Source organism: Lepisma saccharinum, chromosome 8, assembly GCF_977018435.1.
Source record: "Lepisma saccharinum chromosome 8, izLepSacc3.1, whole genome shotgun sequence".
NCBI classification, from domain to species: domain Eukaryota; kingdom Metazoa; phylum Arthropoda; class Insecta; order Zygentoma; family Lepismatidae; genus Lepisma; species Lepisma saccharinum.
Window position 1 is genome coordinate 33,077,114 of NC_139236.1, and position 22,641 is coordinate 33,099,754.

Here is a 22,641-nt window from a genome sequence, read left to right on the forward strand (position 1 = left end):
CTGAGATGAATTATGTTTCTGCATAACATAAAATAAACCTTCACTTCTGTTTAAGCACAATGTATGTGGTCTTCTTCAGCATAGTATAAAGAAGGGGGGTAAAGGGGTACAACATGCTTTAAAGATACTTCTATGTTCCTTTTACATTGTACAAGCTATGTATAACATAAATATTTGTTTTCTGAGCTCATCTAATATCTCTTTTCAGCCAACATGTAGCAATCATGATGATGGCGAGACTCCAGCAATAATTCAGTGCAACGTGTGTGGAAATTTATGTGCAGACTGTGATAGATTTCTTCATTTGCATCGGCGAACAAGAATGCACCAGAGACAGGTAGGTTTTTTTTTTAGGGCAACTACATCTATTTTCTGCATGTTTTTTTCAATACGGACACACTTTCCAGTTTTATTTGCTTCCTGATTTAGCTTCAAATTTTCACTTGCTTTTTTAGCAATAATTTGATGCAGTAAAAAACTATAAGTAAAAATTAGGAATCTACCAATGTGTTTGATACTACTGTCCGTGTCAATAAATATTAAGCCCTTGGTTAACATGCTTATAAAATTGTACTCCATGGGAGTAGAAAAGTCAAATAAACCTCATTGGAAAGCTCAAGTATCTATTTTTAATAGATTCTTAACAATGAGGTGGAAAATGCTGGAGCTGGTTGCCAATATAAACTAGTCTGTCAACTTTTTTCAATTCGCACAATGTGCAAAGATAAGGTACAGAAATTTGATTTTTATTCTATATCCACAATTTAAATATGCATTACATTGCCAGTGGGCTCACCCTTACCAAGATTGCAACATTGTAATTAAGCATTAATTGTGTGACTATTCCACAAATTATAGCAACATTATATATGACTGACATATGACATATTTCCACACAAACAAGCATCAGTGACAAAAAATTAATATATTTACAACCAGTTTACATGGCATTACACACAATTGAATTTGACTTACATAAAAAATACGAGAAAGAATATACTTTTACAAACATTTGTCTGAATAAAGAACAGACAGTTAAAATCGCTCGGTCATACTTTTGTCTAAAAACAGACACTTCTGGCTTTCCAATAAGGTATATTTGGCTTTTTTCCTTGGACTCTGTGCTAAATGCTATGAAGGAAACGGACATTATTCTTACGAGTGATTTTAACGTTCATACAAAATGGTCATCATCGAACTCTGGCCTCTGCCCAGACAATGATGACAGGTGGTTTTTCGACCATTACATTAAGGCAATCGGACTTCAACAATTTGTAGATTTTTTCACAAGACTCACAGAAACTCTCGACCTGTTGCTGTCCTCGCACACAAAGGTCAAGGCCACTCCCGGTGAGCAATTCATCGCTTCGGACCACACCCCGTGCATGCCAAATTCCAAATCCCTGGAAAAGCCCCCCATGCCCTCTCCGTCCTCCAGACCAGTCTACAACTGGAAAAAGAGTCAACTGGGAGCAACTTTCTCTTTTCACCATCCTCGTTCCTTGGACAATGATGGACCCCCTCCCCTGGGGAAGCAGCAGTGGATTTCCTCATGGACTGTGTGCAGGCTGTAATTAAAGACCACTTGCTCCTAAGGAAACAAAAACATCCTGATTCCCAGTGTGGTATACGGAAGAGACTAAGCTTACGCTGAAGAACAAAAATAATGCGTGGATCCTGTGGAAACAAATTCCGAACGTTCATACACTGAACACTTTTACTTACTTAAGGAAGCATAGCAAATACTTAATTCAAAGGGACTATAATAATTATATTCAAAGTGTAACAGAAAGTGCTGCTAAAAATCCTAAAACATTCTGCACGCTAATTAACTCACGCCGGCAACATGACCGTATTCCCCTTGAAGTCACCTGGAATGGTAAGTCTGCTACAAAGGATGAGCGTTCATCGCTTTTTATAACTTGTACTTTCATAGTAACTTTATAAAGAACGCTGCTACCACACTACCGGAAGTCAGGTCCAACTAATCTCAACTAATTACAATGAAGTCCAAGAATTATTAAAATCTGTTCCAAGTTCCAAAGCTACTACTACTAATGATATTCCTGCGATATTTCTGAAACATTTAGCCCATATTCTATCCAAACCAATAAGCACAATCTTTAATAAATGCTTTTCTGAAGGTGTGTTTCCTCGTACATGGAAGCAAGCAAATATAGTCCCTATCCTCAAACACTGAAACAAAACTCATGTTACTTCCTATCGCCCGATTTCCTTACTTCCTGCACTTGCACTGCTAGCCGAAAAAATCATTTCTAATCGTATCCTTGCACATGTTTCTCCGTTCCTCTCTCCCACTCAACACGGATTTCTCCCTCATGCTTCCTGCGACACAAACCTTGCTTGCTTGCTTACCAAAGTGGTCAATTGCCTGAATGCCAAGCAAGACATGGATGTCGTATACTTAGACTTTTCAAAAGCCTTTGACTCTATCTCTCACATGCAACTCATCCACAAATTATCAAATAGATTCAATATTCACGGAGCTGCTCTTAAACTACTTTCATCTTACTTGCACAATAGAAAAGCAAAAGTTTATCATATCTGGTTGCTCTTTGTTGTGGCTTCCTGTAGTTTCCAGTGTGCTCCAAGGAAGTTGCCTGGGGCCCTTGTGTTTCTCTCTCTTCATGGATGACATTCACGAATATATTTCTTCCGAATGTTCAGTATTATTGTATGCTGATGACTGCAAATTATTTCGAAACATTACCTCACTTCAGGACACATGCTATATCTAAGACAATCTCAAACACATTGAACGGTGGTGTCAAGACTGGAATCTGAAATTAAACACGGAAAAATCTGTTGTCATGAGGTTTACCCTAAAATCCAATAACACAGCACCATCCTACAAGTTATGCAACCAGGTTATTCCGTTCGTAGGACAGCACAAGGATGTTGGTGTCATTTTTTTATAGCAAACTGACTTTCAACCATCACATAGACTACATAACTACGAAAGCGATGAAAACACTTGGACTAATTTACAGATTTACAAACATAACACACGTTTCTGCCCTCAAAACTACTTTACAATGTGTGTTGCTCCTATTCTTAAATATGGCTCCTGTATTTGGTCAATGGCATGTGAAAGCAATTTAAAGAAAACAAACAAAGTAGTAAGTTTTTTTCGTCAGAATAGTCACACAGATGCCCAACCCTTGCAAACTTCTCCAAACAAGAAATTCTGTCCACTCTACAAATTCATGACCTTTCTATTCGCCATCAACTCTCAGATTTAACACTACTCTTCAGAATCATTAATGGATAACTTTTCACCAGCGAACTCTTGCCACTTCTTAATATTAGAATCCCACGTCCCAACAGTAAATGCAACAACTTCTGTTACATTAAATCTTCTAGGTTATCTTTAGAACAAAGATCACTTCTCTACAAGCTACAAACCACTTACAACTCTCTAAGAGACACTCCGGGCTTCCATTTATCAAAGCAGACTTACAGAACGGCATGCATAAAGCAGCTGAAGAGTAAACAATATTATTTTTGCCCTAGTTGTTATTATTCTTGTTATATATGTATATGTGTGTGTGTGTGTCAATTTTATTATTTTGTTTATTTCTTTTCCGGTTGATATCCTGATGTAAAATGGATTTTTCTGTATTCAGGACTTTTCAAATAAATAAAAAAAAATGTAGACATGGATAATTCATTCACCTCCTTAATTAATGTATTTTGCATGGAAAAAACAGCTGTCCATTTGAAATTTAATTTACGAACACTGGAATTTAATTGCATGCCATTTGTGGAAATACCTGATCAATAAAATTATTGGCAATTTTACCGATATACCATTATGGCTTTATTAACTGCTACCAATCCATCTCTACTGCAAATTTATCTGAATAATGGATTAAATGGAATTTCTATGGCTTAAATTTTACTTTCCTGCAAAATACACAGAAACATAAGATTAATAAAGATTTGAATGTGTAGAAACTTGTTGCAAATCATCACAAATTATGAAAGTTTACATTTGGTGATTTTTTCCAAATTTTTCATTTGCATTGACAGACAGGCTGGAGTGGTAAGAGAAATCAATAAACCAAAGGTACATCTTGCACTTTGAAATATGTTTGGTGTGGAAACAGACTGTTAGCAAGGACTCTTAAAATATATAAGAATACTTCCTTATCATCAATTGCTGTGTTATTCTCAGGTTTGCAAGGAAGAAGAAGAAGCAATTAAAGTGGACCTACACGAAGGCTGTGGCCGAACGAAGCTCTTCTGGGTGATGGCACTGGCAGATTCCTGCACCCTGAAAGCTATGGTGGAGTTCCGTGAAGGTCAGCGCAGTAAACCAGCTGGAGTTGCATCTGGGGTGTGTCGGTTCTGTGGAACAACTGGGAACTCTGGTCTCCTGGCCATTGGGAATATTTGTGCAGATCAAGAGTGTCAGGTACGTATAGTTTCTTTTTGATATTGATATTTCAAGCTAGGAGAGCATGTATTGTTGGAATTTATTGTCGGAGAGTACCATTTTGGATTTTATGACTGTAACTGCCTAACACTTTTCTATTGGCCTCCTCAATGCTGTAGTGGTTAACATCATGTAATCGAGGGGTCCGAGGTTCGATTGCCAGTAGAGGCACATAATGTTAAAGGTTCCACTTTAAACTGTAGGTCCAGTCAGTGCTCAAAGTTAAGGGGGATGCAAGGGGATGATATTACCTAGTTAGCAAAATGTTTACAAAGCCTCCACCCAGCTGTCTCAGTTTCACCATGTTAAACAATTATCCCCCAAGCTAGACCCAAGGTTTGACCAAACATCCGCATGCTAGCAATTTACACTTCAAGCACTGGGTTTAGTCCCAATTAGACTATATGTCCAGAAAGTGGACTTGAAAGAAACTTTGCTTATATAATAGTATCCTGGTAGGTATGTAAAATGTTCATGAATTCTGCACAAAAATTGTATGGCATTAATGATTATTTTAAATCAAGAACAGCTATTTTAATATTGTGATTATCACATGCATTATGTGTTTTTTGTTTGTTTGTTTTTTCAGTTGTCCACATTTCTGCAGAATTAATTTTGCAAATTGCAAATTTACACAAATACGAGTCGTGTCTGGAAAGAAAGGTTACAATGGCTAGTATTCATTAAAAAAATGTATTTGACAACACGTCCACTATAAATTATTTAGTGTTACATGAGTTATATTTCCACATAATTTCCGGCATTGTCCAACACATGTGAAGTCTAGGTACTAGCTTCTGTATTCCACAGTCATAGAATTCTGCTGCCTGCTGCTGGAACCACATTTCAACTTCGTTCTTGATCTCTTCATCGTCCTGGAAGTGTTGACCTGCAAAATGTTTCTTAAGGTGAAGAAACAAGTGGAAGTCACTGGGTGCAAGGTGTATGACAGATGGTCCAAAACTTCCCACTTGAATCCTTTGAGACATTCTCTGTGTGAGCCTGAGCATTGTCATCAAGCAGGCAGACACCTCTTCTCAACATTCCTCTGTGTTTGTTCTGAATGGCCCGCCGGGAGGCATGAAGTCAATCAGAAGAATGCCTTTTCTGTCCCAGAACACAGAAGCCATGATTTTCTTTGCTGAAATTGCAATTTTGAATTTCTTGCCCGACTCTGTGGCCGAGTGGTTAGCACATCGCGCTGCGACGCCAAGGGTCCCGGGTTCGAATCCCGGTCGGGCTTGGTTGTTTGTGAATGTCCATTCATCAATTTCATCATTTCATCACTCATCCCCATCTTCGCAAATTAGCCAAGAGGCACAAAACGCGAAGTAAAATAAACTAAAATCAATCAATTCTTGGTTTTTGGGGACTGCGTATGGTGGCATTGCAGTGATTGTTGTTTGGATTCAGGCATATGGTGATATACCCACATTTCATCACCCATCACAATGTGGCCGAGGAACTCATCTCCTGCTTGTGCATAGCGTGTGAGGAAGTAGAGTGCGAAGCGCATCCAATTTGTTTTGTGTTCGTCCGTTAGCATTTTGGGTACCTAGCATGCACACATTTTCCTGTACCCTAATGCTAGTGCCACAGCTTCATGAAGCGTTAGATGCTTCTGGAATGATTTCGTGCAATTGTCTTACTGTGCCGATTTGCACAAATTGATTCCTAAATGTGATGCAGAAGTTCATCGGTGATCACAAACGGCCTATCACTCTTGTGTTTGTCATGAACACATGAACAAGAGTCATGACCCTGCCTGCAGCGAATTCACAGCACCACTTCATTACATGTTGCCGACTCATAATGTTTCCATACATGGGAACAATTTCTTTGTGGATATCCACTGGGCACTCACCTTTTGCGTGGAGAAAACGTATGATCGAGTGCACTTCACATTTGGCAAGATTCTGAACCGGCGCAGCCATAGTCAGTACGTGTTACTCGAACTAAACTCCAGGTAACAATGAAGAACGGCTGCGAGACGAAAGCGGAAGGATGAAGGTCAAAGCCAGTGTTGCCAACATACACACTGAAACATCACCTTTCAGTCTATACGGGCTGTAACCTTTCTTTCTAGATGCACCTCGTATAATGTTCCTTCTCTCTGTGTGTTTGTGATATGTCTCAACTCTTCTTAACGGTGCACACTGTTGTATGCATAATTGAAAATAATAAAATCACATATGTTACATAAACAAGCACTATATTTTTGAATTGGCAATGTTTCAGTACTCACACAGTACTTTTTGTAAAGTTGTAATTGGTATTGAATACAAATATTGCAAGTTTGCAAGTATAAGTTTGTGACCATGATTTGTATTTTTTTTTTTCATTTTTGCAGTTTGTGGAATTTATGATGACTTTCCAGGAAGATAAAATATTTTTTCAGTTATATTAAATATAAGACATTATTTTTATTATTTTTCCATCCTACTAATAACTATTATTCTGCTGATAAAGTTTGAGAGCATTGTTTTCTTCTTCTTTCTGTTATGCTGTTCAACCATGTTCCTTTTCTTGATCTTATAAGTATAAAATGAAAATCTAGTCCATAAAGAGATTAGTTTTGTGTTCAATAATCATATGTGCCGTGACTGGCTATGCAGATGTTGAATAATATCTTGTTACACTTATAAAATATTAATTATCCGTAAGTTGTAATGAAATTGGTCAGTTGTCAGAAAATTTGACTGGCTTCCACTCGTGCACTTGGTTTTTGACTTCAAACTGAAAACTTCATTTTTATCGTTCCAGGAACATGCCAGAAATGCATGCAGTAAGTTGCACCAGTGTGGCCACATGTGTGGAGGCATCCAAGGGGAGTCTCCATGCTTGCCTTGCCTTCATGGCTGTTCAGCCAATCCCACCCTGAAGCAGGATGCAGATGACATGTGCATGATATGCTTCACAGAAGCCCTTTCATGTGCTCCAGCCGTGCAGGTAAGGAAATGTTGTGACTGAAACTTTTACCAAATTTTGTGAAAGGGTGCCAAATTCTATTCTTGCCCATCTGTAGCTCCAGATTTCTATCCTATAAGTGTTCTTTTCGTTGTGATATGGTGAGTTGATGGTAATATCTCCTTACTATGAAATGAAAAATCAGTTCTTACCTCTATAATTTAGACTTTTTGCTTTGATCTTTGGCACTCCATAATCACATCATTTAGTAATTTATCCAACATTTTCTAAAAGGGGTTTAGGGCCTTTCCGATGGCACAGTGGTAGCTTCGTTGCCTTATGATCAAGTGGTCCTGGGTTTGACACCCGGTCGAGGAACATAGTAGGTCCATTCCCGATTAGCCTTTCTGTGCATAAAGTGGACTAGGGTGATGCAAGGCTGCATTTTAATTTTTATATAAAATTATCCATTCTTGCAATTTTTTGGTTTGAAGTGAGGGGGGAAGTATGTTGATAAATCATTGACTCCATTATAGGTGAAAAGAACTGAAAAAAATTGCATCCTCTGTCCTGTGGAAGTCGTCGCCCCCCCTATCCCTCGTTTCTATCCGGCCCTCTGGATTACTTCCTACTTTCATCCCTCAATCTCTCCTTTCACCTCACCCTGGGTGCCAAGCGAGCAGATTTTATTTGCGCCGGGATTACAAAAAGGGGGGGTTTCACATAACAATTTATATTTGTATGTCCCTGGTTCGTTTACGCAATATACAGCAAGTGAATATACAACTGGTTAAATGGACAGTACCGTAGTTCTTGAAATTATAACATTCTCGTAGGATATATTGGTTTATTATACGTAGTTATATATATACATATTTTACAGAGCGTTTCCATGAGTGTCTTGCATAGATCAAAATTACCAAATCTCTAATAATATAGTTGCGCACCTATGGCATAACCATTGGCACTTCCCTTACCACCGAGTTAGCAAAACTATCTCGGTGGGCCTATCCTCAGCTTAAATGATATTCCGTTACAAATGCGTTTTCTTACGCCTTCTCTCTTTCTTTTGGGCATCAATTAATCAAATTCGGAAATATCCATATAATCAAAGCTTTTTCTAAAAGGGGACTTGGGACAGCAACAGGGGCTGGCATAACCAGATGCTACATTATGATATCCAGTTTAGCCACCATAAGTGGACTAAACTTGAGGAGACGTTCCTCTTTCGTCGATCAATGGGGAAACACTGTTTTTTTGCTAAAGCCCACTGGCTCTTTTTATAGCCGGGGTAAACGTCCGTGGACGTGGACCCCGTAGCGTTGGAAAATTCCACTGCCAACGGTCTTTTGTAAGACAGCTAGCTCCCCCAACCGGGGAGGTAAAAAACAGGGGAATCTAACATCCAGCAAAGCACAATCCAATAATATACACTTACATGCAATAATAACATAAAAGTACACTCATGGAAGCATTTTACTTAACCCTACACCTTGTAGCTGGCCAGCAATTAATTATTACAATATACCAAAACCAGTAATGGTCAATCCGACCGTTACATAGTTCCCCCCTTCAAGAGGAACAAGAAAAAACAATACAATCGAAACAAGTACATAATCATCCAACACGATTACACAACACACACTAAAGACATTCAACTGTCCTCAGAGTATCTGAAAAATGAAATAGTCACTAGTTCATTCACTTTATCACATTGTCTACAATGTTCACAGATTCACCACGCTTCCTCTTCCTTGTGAAGTCCGCCACTGAAGTATCCTCTCTAGGATGAAGTCTTCCTGACAGCAACTTCCTTGAAGTTGGTTTCTCTGGTTCCTGGTTCGACTCCCGACTGAGTCCCTGGTTCGACTCCCGACCGAGTCCTTGCTTCGACTCCCGACCGAGTCCTTGCTTCGACTCCCGACCGAGTCCTTGGCTTCGACTCTCAACCGAGTCCTTGGCTTCGACTCCTGACCGAGTCCTGGTTCGACTCTCGACCGAGTCCTGGTTCGACTCTCGACCGAGTCCTGGTTCGACTCTCAACAGAGTCCTGGTTCGACTCTCAACCGAGTCCTGGTTCGACTCTCAACCGAGTCCTGGTTCGACTCTCGAACCTAAATACACAATGTGTCTTTCTGTTCACAACTTGGAGACACGCAAATAAATAAACAGTGTTGTGAAAATGAAGAAAATGGGGGTAAGTTATATACAAATGAAAACTAAATAAAAAAATAACAAATAAAAGAAGATCCGCGGTCGGCTATTATGACAGCTGGGATTGCTGGCTAGGCGGCCCGACAGTAGTCTTCCTAACCCTCATTAGGAGTTGTTGCGTGGCTCCCCTTGACTGTTTTCTGTCCCTCCACCTCGCAGCAAAAGCTGGTGGTTTATGGCTGGACAACTGGCCTGGTTCACCTTCCACAATCGGACAATCATTCCCATTCTTTGCCCTGAAAGTATCTTCTTTAATCCTTCCAGACATTAAACATGGACCTGAGTGTTCCGTTTCAAGTTCACCATTAACGCCACGCAATCTGCCACATATAGTGTGCTCTTTCAGCCACACCTTGTCTCCGATGCGAAATTTACATGGCCTACGTTTGATCTTGTTCTCTTCTTCCGGGAACACCTGAAGTATGGCTGGGCTTGTTTTCTTATATTTCGGTCTCACTTCTTTCTTCATTTCGCTGGAAACAGTACAGGGAATGCAACTTCTGACGTAGCGAGCGATATCTCGTGTCATTCCAAGCCACGAATATTTCTCCTTTATTTTCGACAAAGTTTTCTGCTTCCCATTGTGTCCTGCAAATTCAGAATCGTGATGTGACGTCAATATTTGAGATTTCAAACTCAACGGGACCCATATCTTGGCTGTTCCCTTAGGATCTTGCTTGCAGTCTATCCTCCTGCACAAAACTCCCTCCTCATCCAAAAACGACTGATTGGCCAACTTAGCAACTTTCTCCTTATACTTCCTACTCCCAGAGAAATGCTTTCCCTTCAGTTGTTTCATTATTTGAGATAACAAACTGTCTCTCATTTGCTCTGAAACAAGCGATGAAGTTTTTTGTAGCCTCTCAGAAACCAGTAATTCATCATTTTCATTGTCCTCTAAAGCAAAAGGCAAAAATGATAATGCATGGTTCTTCTTGTCCGTAGAAATGGAATTTTTTCGAGGAAATTTGCATTCCCTTTTTATTCCCTTCCTCATTTTTCTCTTTACCTCTTTCGAGATTTTCAGAGAGCATAATGCACCAGCGTTTGCAGTCTTCTGAACTTCGAGTCCTTGGGAATCCACTAATTGGCCCGTATCCTCATTCGTAGACTTCCCGCTATTCTCTTGTGCATGTGTGTTGCATCCATCCAGGCGCGAGTGATCTGACGAGTTATTCCTTTCCTGTACCACGTTATTTCTCTGCATAACTGTAACAGCGAATTCTCGTTTACATGCACGCTTCGAGAACGTGTAAATCACGTCGCTATCTTTGAACGACCAACCGTTGTCCTCAATGTGCAAAATTATCCCACTCTGCCTTAAAAAGTCCCTTCCAACGATTATGTCACGGAAACAATTCTCAAGGATGATAAATTTATGCCTAAATTTCATGTTATTAATACAAACAGTAGCATACATCTCGCCAACTGATGTAACACTGCCCACAGCTAATGAAATGTTCCATTTTCTCGTCTTCATGAATTTATTTCCATCCCTCTCTAACAACTTGGCTGTTTCCAAACTAAGCGTAGAAGCTGAAGCTCCCGTATCTGCAAATAATACAAAGCGTTTGTTGTTAATCTTACATTGAATGAGAGGTTCGAGGTCTTGCTGAAAACAGCCTTCTCCATTCAAAAAACGGCCTTTGTTTCTGCGTTTTCTCCCGGCGGGTGACAGAAGGTTTATTTGGGGACGCTGCTGACCTCCCTTTCCAGCGGGTTGGTTCCTTTTATTGGCCTGTTGACATTTCTGAAGTTTATGGCCCTCACTACGGCAGCCCCAACAAATTATCTTTGCAGAATTTTTATTGGCCCCCGCTTGCCCAAAAGTTGCATCAAAAGAGGGTCTCTTTTGCCCTACGGTCGCATCACCGCCAATGCCCCTTCTTAGAAACGCGGTTGTTTCACAGCCCTTGATCCTTTTTCCTAAACCTGGATTGAGAGAGCATAACGGTAGCTGGTCACTCTCGGTTCCCCCCTTGCTTGTCCTCGCGGACAAAGCCAAATGTTTTCCTCCTGTTCTTCGCGAGGTGTCCTCTTCAGTGTTACAAACTTCAGAAAAAGATAATTCCGTCTCACCGGCGAGCGGTGAATAATAAAGCCTTTCTGAATACAACCTCCTCTGAACAATGGCTGCTTCAGATTCCAATTCCTTCAAAGTATGAAATTGCATCCCATACAAATGCCTTCGGAAACTAGGGTGTGCATGAGATAGAATATGTTCTATTACTTCACATTCCTCTGTCTCTTTTTGCCTCATAGAAAACAGTTTTCTCATTCGACGAATAAACAAAACCAGAGATTCTTCGCTCATTTGGAAGCGATTCAGAATCAAACGGTCGATCTCATTCTTATAATCTACAGAATAATATTCTTCTAAAAAAGCATTTTCAAAGCTCTTGAAATCTTCAAACGGGCGTGAAAATCTAAACCAATCCCCTGCAGCCCTCCTTAGCGAAAACGGAAGAATCTTGTCAAACAATGACTTCTCCAAAATGCTCATGACATCTTTATAATTCCGCAACTCCTGCAAATAATCATGCGGCGAAATCTTCTCATCGCTCCCTGTGAAGACTGGAATCGGTAAATTTGACTTATCGAGAATTTTCTGAACTTTTTTCTCCTCTTCCTTAGCACTCTGCTGTTCAGTGCGAGATAAAGCAAGATTATTTAATTCCCTAATAATTTCCTCCTGAGATTTATCGCTTATATCCTGATTACCCAATAGCTGTCCAAGCAAATCTCTATCAATTTGTACTGCCATTTTTTCTACTTTACTTTTTCCACTACGTAATAACATTCACTTCTGTACGATCTTCGTTGTAAAAAATTAAAAAATCTATCCGTCCGTCAGTCCGTCTATCTTTCAAACCTATAGACCTGACGACATTTTATACAACAAGATATATCCTGGACAATAGAGCCCCTATATGTGAAAGTCGTCGCCCCCCCTATCCCTCGTTTCTATCCGGCCCTCTGGATTACTTCCTACTTTCATCCCTCAATCTCTCCTTTCACCTCACCCTGGGTGCCAAGCGAGCAGATTTTATTTGCGCCGGGATTACAAAAAGGGGGGGTTTCACATAACAATTTATATTTGTATGTCCCTGGTTCGTTTACGCAATATACAGCAAGTGAATATACAACAGGTTAAATGGACAGTACCGTAGTTCTTGAAATTATAACATTCTCGTAGGATATATTGGTTTATTATACGTAGTTATATATATACATATTTTACAGAGCGTTTCCATGAGTGTCTTGCATAGATCAAAATTACCAAATCTCTAATAATATAGTTGCGCACCTATGGCATAACCATTGGCACTTCCCTTACCACCGAGTTAGCAAAACTATCTCGGTGGGCCTATCCTCAGCTTAAATGATATTCCGTTACAAATGCGTTTTCTTACGCCTTCTCTCTTTCTTTTGGGCATCAATTAATCAAATTCGGAAATATCCATATAATCAAAGCTTTTTCTAAAAGGGGACTTGGGACAGCAACAGGGGCTGGCATAACCAGATGCTACATTATGATATCCAGTTTAGCCACCATAAGTGGACTAAACTTGAGGAGACGTTCCTCTTTCGTCGATCAATGGGGAAACACTGTTTTTTTGCTAAAGCCCACTGGCTCTTTTTATAGCCGGGGTAAACGTCCGTGGACGTGGACCCCGTAGCGTTGGAAAATTCCACTGCCAACGGTCTTTTGTAAGACAGCTAGCTCCCCCAACCGGGGAGGTAAAAAACAGGGGAATCTAACATCCAGCAAAGCACAATCCAATAATATACACTTACATGCAATAATAACATAAAAGTACACTCATGGAAGCATATTACTTAACCCTACACCTTGTAGCTGGCCAGCAATTAATTATTACAATATACCAAAACCAGTAATGGTCAATCCGACCGTTACATAGTTCCCCCCTTCAAGAGGAACAAGAAAAAACAATACAATCGAAACAAGTACATAATCATCCAACACGATTACACAACACACACTAAAGACATTCAACTGTCCTCAGAGTATCTGAAAAATGAAATAGTCACTAGTTCATTCACTTTATCACATTGTCTACAATGTTCACAGATTCACCACGCTTCCTCTTCCTTGTGAAGTCCGCCACTGAAGTATCCTCTCTAGGATGAAGTCTTCCTGACAGCAACTTCCTTGAAGTTGGTTTCTCTGGTTCCTGGTTCGACTCCCGACTGAGTCCCTGGTTCGACTCCCGACCGAGTCCTTGCTTCGACTCCCGACCGAGTCCTTGCTTCGACTCCCGACCGAGTCCTTGGCTTCGACTCTCAACCGAGTCCTTGGCTTCGACTCCTGACCGAGTCCTGGTTCGACTCTCGACCGAGTCCTGGTTCGACTCTCGACCGAGTCCTGGTTCGACTCTCAACAGAGTCCTGGTTCGACTCTCAACCGAGTCCTGGTTCGACTCTCGAACCTAAATACACAATGTGTCTTTCTGTTCACAACTTGGAGACACGCAAATAAATAAACAGTGTTGTGAAAATGAAGAAAATGGGGGTAAGTTATATACAAATGAAAACTAAATAAAAAAATAACAAATAAAAGAAGATCCGCGGTCGGCTATTATGACAGCTGGGATTGCTGGCTAGGCGGCCCGACAGTAGTCTTCCTAACCCTCATTAGGAGTTGTTGCGTGGCTCCCCTTGACTGTTTTCTGTCCCTCCACCTCGCAGCAAAAGCTGGTGGTTTATGGCAGGACAATTGGCCTGGTTCACCTTCCACAATCGGACAATCATTCCCATTCTTTGCCCTGAAAGTATCTTCTTTAATCCTTCCAGACATTAAACATGGACCTGAGTGTTCCGTTTCAAGTTCACCATTAACGCCACGCAATCTGCCACATATAGTGTGCTCTTTCAGCCACACCTTGTCTCCGATGCGAAATTTACATGGCCTACGTTTGATCTTGTTCTCTTCTTCCGGGAACACCTGAAGTATGGCTGGGCTCGTTTTCTTATATTTCGGTCTCACTTCTTTCTTCATTTCGCTGGAAACAGTACAGGGAACGCAACTTCTGACGTAGCGAGCGATATCTCGTGTCATTCCAAGCCACGAATATTTCTCCTTTATTTTCGACAAAGTTTTCTGCTTCCCATTGTGTCCTGCAAATTCAGAATCGTGATGTGACGTCAATATTTGAGATTTCAAACTCAACGGGACCCATATCTTGGCTGTTCCCTTAGGATCTTGCTTGCAGTCTATCCTCCTGCACAAAACTCCCTCCTCATCCAAAAACGACTGATTGGCCAACTTAGCAACTTTCTCCTTATACTTCCTACTCCCAGAGAAATGCTTTCCCTTCAGTTGTTTCATTATTTGAGATAACAAACTGTCTCTCATTTGCTCTGAAACAAGCGATGAAGTTTTTTGTAGCCTCTCAGAAACCAGTAATTCATCATTTTCATTGTCCTCTAAAGCAAAAGGCAAAAATGATAATGCATGGTTCTTCTTGTCCGTAGAAATGGAATTTTTTCGAGGAAATTTGCATTCCCTTTTTATTCCCTTCCTCATTTTTCTCTTTACCTCTTTCGAGATTTTCAGAGAGCATAATGCACCAGCGTTTGCAGTCTTCTGAACTTCGAGTCCTTGGGAATCCACTAATTGGCCCGTATCCTCATTCGTAGACTTCCCGCTATTCTCTTGTGCATGTGTGTTGCATCCATCCAGGCGCGAGTGATCTGACGAGTTATTCCTTTCCTGTACCACGTTATTTCTCTGCATAACTGTAACAGCGAATTCTCGTTTACATGCACGCTTCGAGAACGTGTAAATCACGTCGCTATCTTTGAACGACCAACCGTTGTCCTCAATGTGCAAAATTATCCCACTCTGCCTTAAAAAGTCCCTTCCAACGATTATGTCACGGAAACAATTCTCAAGGATGATAAATTTATGCCTAAATTTCATGTTATTAATACAAACAGTAGCATACATCTCGCCAACTGATGTAACACTGCCCACAGCTAATGAAATGTTCCATTTTCTCGTCTTCATGAATTTATTTCCATCCCTCTCTAACAACTTGGCTGTTTCCAAACTAAGCGTAGAAGCTGAAGCTCCCGTATCTGCAAATAATACAAAGCGTTTGTTGTTAATCTTACATTGAATGAGAGGTTCGAGGTCTTGCTGAAAACAGCCTTCTCCATTCAAAAAACGGCCTTTGTTTCTGCGTTTTCTCCCGGCGGGTGACAGAAGGTTTATTTGGGGACGCTGCTGACCTCCCTTTCCAGCGGGTTGGTTCCTTTTATTGGCCTGTTGACATTTCTGAAGTTTATGGCCCTCACTACGGCAGCCCCAACAAATTATCTTTGCAGAATTTTTATTGGCCCCCGCTTGCCCAAAAGTTGCATCAAAAGAGGGTCTCTTTTGCCCTACGGTCGCATCACCGCCAATGCCCCTTCTTAGAAACGCGGTTGTTTCACAGCCCTTGATCCTTTTTCCTAAACCTGGATTGAGAGAGCATAACGGTAGCTGGTCACTCTCGGTTCCCCCCTTGCTTGTCCTCGCGGACAAAGCCAAATGTTTTCCTCCTGTTCTTCGCGAGGTGTCCTCTTCAGTGTTACAAACTTCAGAAAAAGATAATTCCGTCTCACCGGCGAGCGGTGAATAATAAAGCCTTTCTGAATACAACCTCCTCTGAACAATGGCTGCTTCAGATTCCAATTCCTTCAAAGTATGAAATTGCATCCCATACAAATGCCTTCGGAAACTAGGGTGTGCATGAGATAGAATATGTTCTATTACTTCACATTCCTCTGTCTCTTTTTGCCTCATAGAAAACAGTTTTCTCATTCGACGAATAAACAAAACCAGAGATTCTTCGCTCATTTGGAAGCGATTCAGAATCAAACGGTCGATCTCATTCTTATAATCTACAGAATAATATTCTTCTAAAAAAGCATTTTCAAAGCTCTTGAAATCTTCAAACGGGCGTGAAAATCTAAACCAATCCCCTGCAGCCCTCCTTAGCGAAAACGGAAGAATCTTGTCAAACAATGACTTCTCCAAAATGCTCATGACATCTTTATAATTCCGCAACTCCTGCAAATAATCATGCGGCGAAATCTTCTCATCGCTCCCTGTGAAGACTGGAATCGGTAAATTTGACTTATCGAGAATTTTCTGAACTTTTTTCTCCTCTTCCTTAGCACTCTGCTGTTCAGTGCGAGATAAAGCAAGATTATTTAATTCCCTAATAATTTCCTCCTGAGATTTATCGCTTATATCCTGATTACCCAATAGCTGTCCAAGCAAATCTCTATCAATTTGTACTGCCATTTTTTCTACTTTACTTTTTCCACTACGTAATAACATTCACTTCTGTACGATCTTCGTTGTAAAAAATTAAAAAATCTATCCGTCCGTCAGTCCGTCTATCTTTCAAACCTATAGACCTGACGACATTTTATACAACAAGATATATCCTGGACAATAGAGCCCCTATATGTGAAAGTCGTCGCCCCCCCTATCCCTCGTTTCTATCCGGCCCTCTGGATTACTTCCTACTTTCATCCCTCAATCTCTCCTTTCACCTCACCCTGGGTGCCAAGCGAGCAGATTTTATTTGCGCCGGGATTACAAAAAGGGGGGGTTTCACATAACAATTTATATTTGTATGTCCCTGGTTCGTTTACGCAATATACAGCAAGTGAATATACAACAGGTTAAATGGACAGTACCGTAGTTCTTGAAATTATAACATTCTCGTAGGATATATTGGTTTATTATACGTAGTTATATATATACATATTTTACAGAGCGTTTCCATGAGTGTCTTGCATAGATCAAAATTACCAAATCTCTAATAATATAGTTGCGCACCTATGGCATAACCATCGGCACTTCCCTTACCACCGAGTTAGCAAAACTATCTCGGTGGGCCTATCCTCAGCTTAAATGATATTCCGTTACAAATGCGTTTTCTTACGCCTTCTCTCTTTCTTTTGGGCATCAATTAATCAAATTCGGAAATATCCATATAATCAAAGCTTTTTCTAAAAGGGGACTTGGGACAGCAACAGGGGCTGGCATAACCAGATGCTACATTATGATATCCAGTTTAGCCACCATAAGTGGACTAAACTTGAGGAGACGTTCCTCTTTCGTCGATCAATGGGGAAACACTGTTTTTTTGCTAAAGCCCACTGGCTCTTTTTATAGCCGGGGTAAACGTCCGTGGACGTGGACCCCGTAGCGTTGGAAAATTCCACTGCCAACGGTCTTTTGTAAGACAGCTAGCTCCCCCAACCGGGGAGGTAAAAAACAGGGGAATCTAACATCCAGCAAAGCACAATCCAATAATATACACTTACATGCAATAATAACATAAAAGTACACTCATGGAAGCATTTTACTTAACCCTACACCTTGTAGCTGGCCAGCAATTAATTATTACAATATACCAAAACCAGTAATGGTCAATCCGACCGTTACAGTCCTTATGGAGGAATTAAGTCAGATAAGATCAGAGGAGAGGATGAATTCTGTATGGTTCTTTTGAAAGTTAATTAGTTTAATGTGCTTTCCGATAGTTCGATGTTAAAGCTATAGCTTGTAATCAGTGGATTCCTGGTGTGAATCTTGTAGAGGCATATATCAGCAGTTCAGATCCCACTTTCAACTTAAGTTCCAGCCTGTACTAGTTGATCTGCACATGAAGTAAATACAATAAACTTTCACCTTGTTTATTTTGTGTAAGTTGTGAAAGTATTATTTTAAAATATTGTCATCATTTGAGCAAACACTTCCCTTTCACAGTTCAACTACTATCAGAAATGTGAAACCTTTAATTATCAACAAAAAAAAAAAGTAATAAATGCTGTCATGAATTGATCTTACTATGTTTGATGGTATTAATCCAAATTTTTCTTTCTTTTCCTTTAGCTTGATTGTGGGCATGTGTTTCACTTGCATTGCTGCCGTAATGTTTTAACAAAGAAGTGGGCAGGTCCAAGGATAACATTTGGATTCTCACAATGTCCCATATGTAAGGTAAGATGATCAACAGAAATCAACAGTACTCCTCACTTCTAAAGTGAGCAGTACTGTTGATTGATACCTGACCCATCAAAAGAGTATTTATTATTTACAAAATATTGGAAAATACTGTTATCTTAATTTCAAACAGAGAATTTACGTGTAAGAATGATTTTTTTTCTGTTTACAATGAATTTCCAGCAACAATTAGTACTCGTACCTAAATCAAGGTCTAGTACTGCATGTTGTTTGTAAATATTTAACTGTAATGTAATGGCAGAAAAGCAAAGTAAAATATACCAAATCAATAAATAATGCACATACAGGCAAAATGCAAGTGTGATTTTCAATAGCAACCTGGCTGATATTTTTCTTTCAGTTTGTGTATTGGGGTGTACTATTTAAGAAAATAACTTAAATTATGCTTGCATGGAAAAATAATGATAGAAGGAATAGGGGAGTAAAACAAGGTGAAAACACTTTCCAGAGACTATGCTGGTAAAAAGTACATTACGTTTTTTCCTTGAGTTTCTAACACAGTATAATTTAAAAATATGAATTCAATCTACAGACATTCAATTTATCAAATATTTAACTTTCACCTACAGGCAGAGATGAAGCATGCTGTTTTAACTGAATATTTGGCTCCAATAAAAGCTTTGTATGATGACGTGAGGAGGAAGGCTCTTATGAGATTAGAGTATGAAGGCTTACACAAAGCAGAGGCAATAGTGACACCTGGTGGAAGATTCCATAATGACCCTGCAAGTTTTGCAATGGATCGCTATGCATATTATGTTTGCTACAAATGCAAAAAGGTGAGTCTTGGAATTAACACCGGGAAACTTCTTGGTATTTTTTTCATCACACTTTTGTTTTCATATATTAGGTTGATGCATAAGTTCGTAGCATTAGTGTTTGGTATGGCAACACTGCGATGTTAGAAGTTTGCTTATTATTTAGATTTCAGCAATTGGAGTGCCACTGTTGTGCTTGTGAATATGCATTGAATTATGCAGATTTGAAGGAAAGCAATGTTATTTCTGGGCTAAATAAGAATAAGTGTGAAGCAGAAAAAAAAAACACTTCCGGCATATTCTTCTGTCTGAGTTTAACAGAGTAGCAAAGGCAGCGGAGGCAGCTCGAAACATTTGTGCCATGTCAATTATTATTGTTGTTATTAAATGTTAATGCATGTATATAACAATAATATACTATTCAATAGTCAATACCAACGTGCAATTAAATAGGACTAAGGACACATCCTGCTAGAAGAATTTACTGCACACACTGCATAATTCATTCATTTTATATGAATTCTAAGATGAAAACCAACAAGTGTAATATGTCAAATTAAAGGTTAGCATTTAAGCTTCAATTTTTGTTTGGAACATTTTCTTCTCGGATGCCTGGATTATTAATAAATTAATGATAAACATAAAATTAATAGTAAAAAACATGATTATTTTTACTAATCCTTGATTAATTACTTAACATTTGCTCCTATCGAAAAACGTAAGATAACATTAAATATAGAACGCACATTAAGGTTTCATTTGAAAAAAAGATCGTTGAGATCGAACTGTTGGTTTCAAAGATATAGTCGATTTTTCAAATGTCAACATTTGCCATCTTGGATTGGCTGCCATTTCTATTAGCTACCACTTTGAAATGGCACTCATTGTTCTTTTGGTATCCTTACACACACGTATAACTGTGGCATAGAGGTAAATTGGTTGGCCCATAGACTAAATGACAGAAAATATTATATTACTGATTAATTCCTGTCATTTGTCCATCTCAAGGGGTGACCTTCAACATAGTGCACCCAATTGTCAACCTCACTACCACTTAGTACACCCTGGACTGAATTTTGCAGACGAACGGGGCTCTGGAAACTGGCACTACGGCCAGTATAATTTTGTGTGTGTTGTCCTGCTTTTTGTCCTTGTGTGTGCTGAGTGCCCTTTACAGCCTCAGCTTTTAACGAGTCAGAATATTTTAATATTTTAGTAACACGACACTGCAATTATGCTATTTTAGTTAAGGTAAGGGGCTGGACCCCGTATAATGTGATGGGTGCAAACAAAATAGCCTAAGTGCTGACGCACCCAAAATTAATTGTCCATCTCAAATGAGTATCAAATAAAAATTTTGCCACAGTGGAAAAATTCTACAAACTTATGCATCAACCCAATTACATACATTTTTAATTTTTGAGGTGTGGAGCAAAATTTCTCAAGTCTTAAAAAATTGAGATCACTCATCGATCCCAGGTCTCTCATGTGACAGTCAGATGGTGTACCAAAAGAGAATAACGGTTCAAACTTGTTAGACTTCCTGTTTGACTGTAATTTAGCTTTTCTCGTGCATTGGTTGACCAGAAATTCTCTTTTCATGTTGAACATCTAAATTGTTTCAGTTTATCTGTCAATAAGGGTGATTTTTTTTTAAAAAAAATAACAATTCATACATTTTCAGTCATATAATCATTTAATGAATTTCATCTCTCTCTGGTGGAGAAGAGAGTGCATTAATGATACTTTTTTTTCTGAAAGAAATGATTGGTCTCAGAATTTGGCAACAGTGACTTAGCATAGTGATGTGACAAAGAAGGAAATTTAGACCATTTCACCAAAGTACTGAGCAATAAGTTTTTGAACCAACTCTGATTCCAATATGTTATCAATTCCCATGTATTATTATTTAATAGACAGTGCTATTATCATCATGACAAAAAATAAATATTGAAGGCTTCATATTTAGTTTAATTATTATGCCATCTGTAATTATAACTACTGATAACCTGGTTAAATATCTTGATAACGATAGATAGAAGGAACTTTATTTGTATGCCAATTTTAGCCTATGTACATCTGTTGGAAATCTTCTGTGCTGCATCTTTAATTTAACTTGTGAAACAAGTGTGCTGAATGGTTGGTTCACAATTTTAGTATGTGGAGGATGTTATTACATTGTATATGTTGAAAAGAAGGATATAGTACTTGAAAGAAATATTAGCAGATAATGCAGGTTACGCTGTGCGGTCTAAGGCATTATGCTTTGGACTCCAGCTATGAGACGTGTGCAGGTTCGAGTCTCCTGGGGGAAGCGTAACAACTTTTCTCCTGAGATTTCGGGCTGTGTATGGGACCGGTGACTACCCACCATCGTGAGGAAATTAGGGCTAGAAATGAGTAGCGTAACCTGGTCGTGGAAACCTACAACAAGGACTGGGGTTTCGTTGTTCTGACCACACATCACCCCGTAACTGTTTGGATGATCTCCCACCTCCGGGGGAGTGAGTGACTAGGATCAGGTGGGAGTGAGACTGGCAGTCGGTAGATAGGCCTTGGCCCTCAATGAGCTGATGGACCATGGGTCCATCCAAAACGTCCAAACGTCCAAAACGTCATGCAACCGAGACTTTGAACACACCTAACTTTTGTATAAAAAGTGATGAGAGACATGAAATGTACACTGGAACCATGCCTAGTTGGAGATCGGTTGGTTCATTGAACTCTTCAGCCTAACTATTGCCTATTTTCGGGAGAGCAGGAAAACGTTCCTAAAGTCCTTGCCTCAGCAGCGGCGGTGCCAAGATTAATCATCTAGGGGTGCTGAGGGGGTACGGAAAGAAATGTAGGGGGTGCGATTCTGAAAATAAGGAAAACATGAAACAGGCATTCAAACTTTCAAAACTGGGGGAGCAAGGTGCCAATATGGTGGTGGGGGGAGGGGGCAAGGACAGTTTACTTTCCCTTGGTAGATAAGATTTAGCATAGTGCGGGGCCAAAAATAGCAAAAAGCGGGTGTCAACTGCACCCTAATCGCCGCCACTGATTAACATAAATTACTGACTGAAATTAAATTATATGTGTGAAATATAATAACTTTAGATTGACATTCATTTTTAGGGAGGCTCTTCCCCACTTGCCCTCCCCCTGGACATCCATCATGATATGTATTAAGTCTTATACTCCAAGAAAGTGGCCGTACAGGGTAAACATTCAGATACATGTTGCAGTCTTATTGAACTACGTAGTGA

General features: G+C 39.7%; 1 protein-coding gene across 1 annotated transcript in view; it reads left to right on the plus strand.

Moving 5' to 3' along the window:
- Positions 1-22,641, plus strand: part of hiw (MYC binding protein highwire) — a 529,247-nt gene that overhangs the window by 500,606 nt on the left and 6,000 nt on the right. Inside the window, exons 66-70 of the mRNA XM_083126444.1 lie at positions 209-337; positions 4,199-4,438; positions 7,223-7,408; positions 18,501-18,608; positions 19,202-19,411. Coding sequence (XP_082982570.1) covers positions 209-337; positions 4,199-4,438; positions 7,223-7,408; positions 18,501-18,608; positions 19,202-19,411 — 873 coding nt within the window. The remainder of the gene's footprint in view (positions 1-208; positions 338-4,198; positions 4,439-7,222; positions 7,409-18,500; positions 18,609-19,201; positions 19,412-22,641) is intronic.